The sequence below is a fragment of the Garra rufa genome, chromosome 4 (assembly GCF_049309525.1).
Source record: "Garra rufa chromosome 4, GarRuf1.0, whole genome shotgun sequence".
NCBI lineage: Eukaryota > Metazoa > Chordata > Actinopteri > Cypriniformes > Cyprinidae > Garra > Garra rufa.
In genome coordinates, this window is record NC_133364.1 from 7,074,382 (window position 1) to 7,080,381 (window position 6,000).

Here is a 6,000-nt window from a genome sequence, read left to right on the forward strand (position 1 = left end):
AACATCAAGAGCATAACAATCTTGAGCTTTGATATGCGGTTAAACATAGGGTTTTGTACTCACGCTGACAGATGACTCCAGCATAAATGCCATGTAGACACATGTTTTGTCCCCATTTTGTAACCGATCCCACTGGACATTCTGTCAGTGAGGACTCATTCCCAAAACATTCCACCTTAGTCAACCATATTTGTCCTGAGCTTTGCCCAAAATAGTCTGCTGAGGTTACCTCTTTCGCTTCCCCACAGCCCAGTTCACTACACACAACATTTGCATCTAACAAATCCCAGTCATCGTAACACACTGTTCCCCATATTCCATCATGGACAACCTGCACTCTTCCCGAACAAGAGCTGCTGCCGTCAACTAGTCTGACTGAAGAACCCTCACCTGATAAGTAACTTCCAAGAACTGCTTGTCATGAGAGAAAAAAAAAACATTGAGAATCACAATTCTATTATGCAATATGTACGGTGAAAATATGCTTCTATGTTTGTATGTATGAGCTGTGTTTGAGCTCTTACTTTGAGGGACAATGAGCCATATGGTACACAGCAGCACTGCTGTAAAGAAACTAAAAAAATGATAATGCTAAAAAAGGGTCAGAGCAACTGAGAACAATAGTAAATTTCAATGAATAATCAGTTATTTTTAAATTCATTCATATAATAAAACAAGATAACTATGACGTTTTGGAAAAACTTAATGCATTATGAAATATTTTTAATGCATTAAATATGCTTTGTAATAATGGACATTTTAATGTATTGTATCATCTTAAATTATTAAATCTACATTATAATACTTAGGCTATGTTACAACTTTAGAAAGTATATTAAAAGATGACAACCAAGTAATTTCAGAAGTAACAAGACATCTGCAAATAATAGAGCAAATTTTAACTTTGGTAATGCTGATTCTTTTTAAAAAGATATAATGCATACTAATGTACATTATGATATCTAATGGGAAATATAATTAGATGTTACCAAAGCTTTTTATTTTAGAATTCCTTATAAAGCCATAATTATAAATATAAATAAATCCTTAACCTCTTTACGTTTAAACATACTACTAAAATACCATTTTCTAATTCTTTTGTCAAAATGAAAATTGAATTAGATACTTTACAGACAATCCTAGCTTAAAAGCAATAAAAACATTTACATTTATTATTGTAGCAGACAAATAAAAACAGCAAAAGAGTCACACAGAAATTTTAAATATGATTAAGGGTTTAAACCTTTTGAAGTATCCCATGTATGTTGCCATGTCTTGTTTCTTGATCTGAAATACAAGTTTGTATGCTGGAGATTCAGTGTGCATTTATCTAGAGGTAACCACCTTTCTCCTCCCTTCAGATGACCCCAACAAATAATCACACCTTTTTTGGGTATTATTTTACATAGATTTGCTTAATACAGCACATATGCAACAGGTGTCAAAGTCAGCAAATTGCACTTAAGAAGAAAGCCATGACCTATGCAAACTGGTTAGACATAGGAGAAACTAAAGAAGGTTTGGATCACAATAGTTATAGTTGCCTCTCAGATTTTATCATTCTCAACTTTTTTTTCTTTCATAATGCTGGGTTTTAGGGGCACCAATCAAGTTCATTTTCATTGTTTGTAACTGAATTGTTTAGTATTTCCAAGAAGTTTAATACTGCTCAAACGTGTGCTCTTGCAAACAAGTAACGATGGCACCAAACAGAAGGCTGTTGATTTTTTTCCATTTTGTTTGGTTGTTCAAATGGGTTTTCCTCCCTAATTACTTTGACAGGCTCCATTAACAGGATGCAAACTGTGAACTTTTGAATGATTATCTTCCACAAATAATCCTTTAGGACCAAAAAAAGTACCATAATAAGACTTGAGTGCTTCATTTCATTAATTCTGAAGCCATTCTAATTAAATTAAAATTCAGCTTAATGTTATTATGCACAGTTGGGCCTTCAACCTGTTTTTGAATTGAGTTTGCTTTGCCTGCTAAATACATGCATGTGTCTGTCTTAGTTCATTACCCATTGCAAATGGTTTACAAAACTTTTAAGTATCCTGAAAATTCTTTGGCTTAATCTTTTTGACAGAGGGGAAACCAGGCGCTTTTATGTCATGGGTGGAAATATTCATTTTTGTTTTAAAAACTAAAAACTTTATAACCTAAATAAGATAAATTAATACCATATCTACATTAACAAGGTAAAAGTAGTCAGAACATGAATACTTTTAAGCATTAGTATTTACTTTCTGTAAAACAAGACAAAAATACAGAAATTGTGATCAGAAAGACAAGGGAAAGAAATGGTATTGTTTAATCACACTTTATTTAAGTTTTATTATGCAGCTAAACATAATGTGTAAATGGAATTGGATTAAACTGATTGTTTTAAGCATACTGCTATTTCATTTTTATTCATTTAGCTCCAGACTGGTTTATATTTAAAATATATGTACAATATTGGCTATATGAAGATTACAATATATATACTTAAATTATTTAAAGTTAGGATGTGACACTTTGTGATACTTTATCAGTATCAAAACACGGTCAATATCTAAACACACATATTACAGGCTTACATTGTCATTAGGGAAAAAAAAAATACAAGAATGTTATGTAAACCATTATCGCATTTGTAAAAGTATGTAAGATAATTTTTAATTTAATTTATAAAACGTCAGATTGAAAGAGGGATGTAGCATTCAATGTCATATTAGATAGTGTTTGCTTTATTTCTCCTCTGTATTCCAGAAATGACCTAAGGAACCAACACCATTGTACAGTGTTATTGTGGAAAATATTAAATTACAGATTTAAACTTGAGTTCTAAAGCTAATCTAATTTAAAGTCTTACCAATTTGTCATGGCGCAGCTCCTGTGCTCTTATGGAAGATTTTTCCATCAGCCTGAGTTTTCAGTGAAAAAGTCCCATTTAGTTGTAGCTTCTTCTCAATCTATAAGATTTAAATGAATGTAAATACAGAGAACAGAATAGTAACACGAACAGCCAGTAGATGACAGAATAAGTAGTCAAAGATACAGTTCAATGTCATTTATTCCACTGCTCTCACCTCCTCTGAAAGTTTATTAAGGATTCCAGCTGCATTTGGGTCGACACCAAGGTTAGCCTTCACTTTAACCCTCAACAGGACTTTAACAGCTGAGTGTGAGAAAATTTTTTTAATATACATTTTTTTTACATAGATGTAGCATTCATTGTTCTGTAAAGCATACATGTTAAGGAAGTCTGTTATACCAGCATTTTTGGGGATTAAATTTCATTTCTTTTCTTTTTTTTTTTTAATCAATGTCATTAATGTCTCCATGCTGAAAGCACATTGCTGTATTAGTCACTAAATTGAAAACATTGGCACTTACATCCACAAATGACTCCAGCATCTTTATCATGGCCACATTTGTTTGGAGTTGCATTATAGGGACAGTTCATCAATGTAGGCTCATTCCCAAAACAGGTTACATTATTCATCCAAACTGTTCCTGATCCCTGTCCAAAATAGGCAGCATTCTTTACTTCCAAAACTGTCCCACAGCCCAGTTGTCTACACACCACTGCAGCATCTGATGCATCCCAACTATCATCACACACTGTTCCCCACTGACCAGCACGAAAAACTTCCACTCGTCCATAACAAGGGTTGGTGCCGCTGACCAGCCTAACATTATCTATTGCTCACACAAAGGAAGAAAGTTTAAATAATAACAGTGTGATCAAAAGTACACATGCAATAATTTCAGTCCTATATAGGCTACATTGTATGCTGTTAAAAGGTTTGCACTCACCCTTACAAATGACTCCTGCATCTTTCTCATGTCCACAGCTGCCTCTTCCCCATCCACTTGATTGACAATATGTTAGTCTTGTGTTCATGTCAGAACACTGTAAATCACTTATCCATACAGGCCCTGATCCCTGGCCGAAATAAGCAGCGCTCTTCGCCTCAATTGCATCCCCACAGCCCATCTCTCTGCACACCACTGCAGCATCCATTAGATCCCAGCTATTATCACACACTGTTCCCCATATTCCATTATAAAGAACCTCCACTCTTCCAGAGCAAGAGTTGTGTCCATTAATGAGCCTGAGAGAAGCTAACAGCCACATAAATGAAAGTAAAAGAAACACATTAACTACTAAAAACATGTTAAGGATGTTTTCTTTTTTTTCTTTTTTTGATGACTGGCTTGTTTTTCAGGTCAGAGTTGCACATCTGGCTGCATTAAAGAAACGGTTCACCCAAAAATGAACATTTGTTTAAATATTTATCACCCTCAGGCCATCCAAGATGTAGATGAGTTTGTTTTTTCGTTGGAAATCAATTAAGGTATCACTTATTCACCAGTGGATCTTCTGCAGTGAATGGGTGTCGCCAGAATGAGAATCTAAACAGCTAATAAAAACATCACAACAATACACAATTCTCCAGTCCATCAGCTAACATCTTGTGAAGCATAAATCCACCATAAAGACAAACTTAGTTTGACAACTTCAAACCATTATTTTAATCTAAAATATGGGTACTCTCTCTTCTGAATCAGAAGAGAAATATGCACAGACCAAACAAGCACCATTTACAAGTGAAAACAGTTGTAAACAAATAAGTGAGACGAGAACATGGGATAGACTTTTTTCATGAGAGGAAGCGTTATATGAAATATGGACTCACATTTTGGCCAAAAGCAAAAATGTAGCAACTTAATGATGCATTTGTTTCTTACAAACATGCAGTTGCTTAACGAGATGTTAATTGGTAGACTGGAGTGGTGTGGATTGCTTTGAATTATTGTGATGTTTTTATCAGATGTTTGAACTGACGGTACCCATTCACTGCAGAGGATCCTTTGGTGAGCAAGTGATGTAATGCAAAATTTCTCCAAATCTGTAATAATGAAAAATGCTGCAACTGAAACAGAATTGAAACAATCTCATCTACATCTCAGATGACCTGAGGGTAACATTTCAGCAAATCATTTTTAGGTGAACCATTCTCTTTTTTACATGCATAAAAAATGAAAGAGAGTGTAGAAAATCTGTGGATTGCACTTACGTTCACAGATGACTCCAGCATCCTTTGAATGGTCATACATTCCCTGTGCACGTAATTCACAATCACTGAGCATGGTCTCATTTCCAAAACAATTTACACTGCTCATAAATATTTGTCCTGCACCTTGTCCAAAATAAGCTCCACCTATTGCCTCTATAGCATCTCCACATCCCATCTGTCTACACACCACAGCAGCATCTGATAGATCCCAGCCATCATCAGACACGGTTCCCCACTGGCTGTAGCGAAAAACCTCTACTCGTCCAGAACAAGAGGAGATGCCATTCTCCAGTCTGATGTTAACTAATGGCCACAAAAACGAGAGTGTTACCAGTGGATAAAAATTATTAAGTTTGTACAGTTAATTGTGTATACAAGGTTTTGTACTCACAATGACAGGTGACTCCAGCATCCTTCTCATGTCCACAGCTGCTTTGACCCCATCCCCTTGAATTACAGTTCCTCAGAGTAGAGTAACTGGCACATTGTAAATCACTTAGCCATACAGGTCCTGATCCTTGTCCAAAATAAGCACCACTCTTTGCCTCTATAGCATCCCCACAACCCAGTTCTTTACACACCACTGCAGCATCTGATTGATCCCAGCCGTTATCACATACTGTTCCCCACTGGCCATCATAGAAAACTTCAACTCGTCCAGAACAAGAGCTAGAGCCATTCACCAGCCTAACAAGAGCTAATGGCCAGATAAATGAAAGGTAAAGAAACAAGCTGTTAAAACACATTAGGATAGTTTACCCAAATACACAACATAATACTTATTCTATTTTTCCCTTTAAATTTAATGCAATGTCATCATAAATGTAATAATGGACCTGTAGCAGCCTGGAGTTAAATGATGACAAAAGTTTTTAATTTTTACGTGAACTACACTTCAGTTTCAATACTCACTTTACAGTAACTATTGACT

At 35.2% G+C, this 6,000-nt stretch overlaps 1 protein-coding gene across 1 annotated transcript; it reads right to left on the reverse strand.

Moving 5' to 3' along the window:
• Nucleotides 1-2,403: 2,403 nt before the first annotated feature.
• On the reverse strand, nt 2,404-4,440 carry LOC141333540 (scavenger receptor cysteine-rich domain-containing protein DMBT1-like). The gene is made up of 4 exons (XM_073838573.1): nt 3,805-4,440; nt 3,382-3,687; nt 3,075-3,163; nt 2,404-2,957 (listed from the first exon to the last, which is right to left on the reverse strand). Exons 1-4 carry the CDS (start codon nt 4,163-4,165, stop codon nt 2,865-2,867), a joined length of 849 nt encoding a protein of 282 aa, XP_073694674.1. The 5' UTR covers nt 4,166-4,440; the 3' UTR covers nt 2,404-2,864.
• Nucleotides 4,441-6,000: the final 1,560 nt, after the last annotated feature.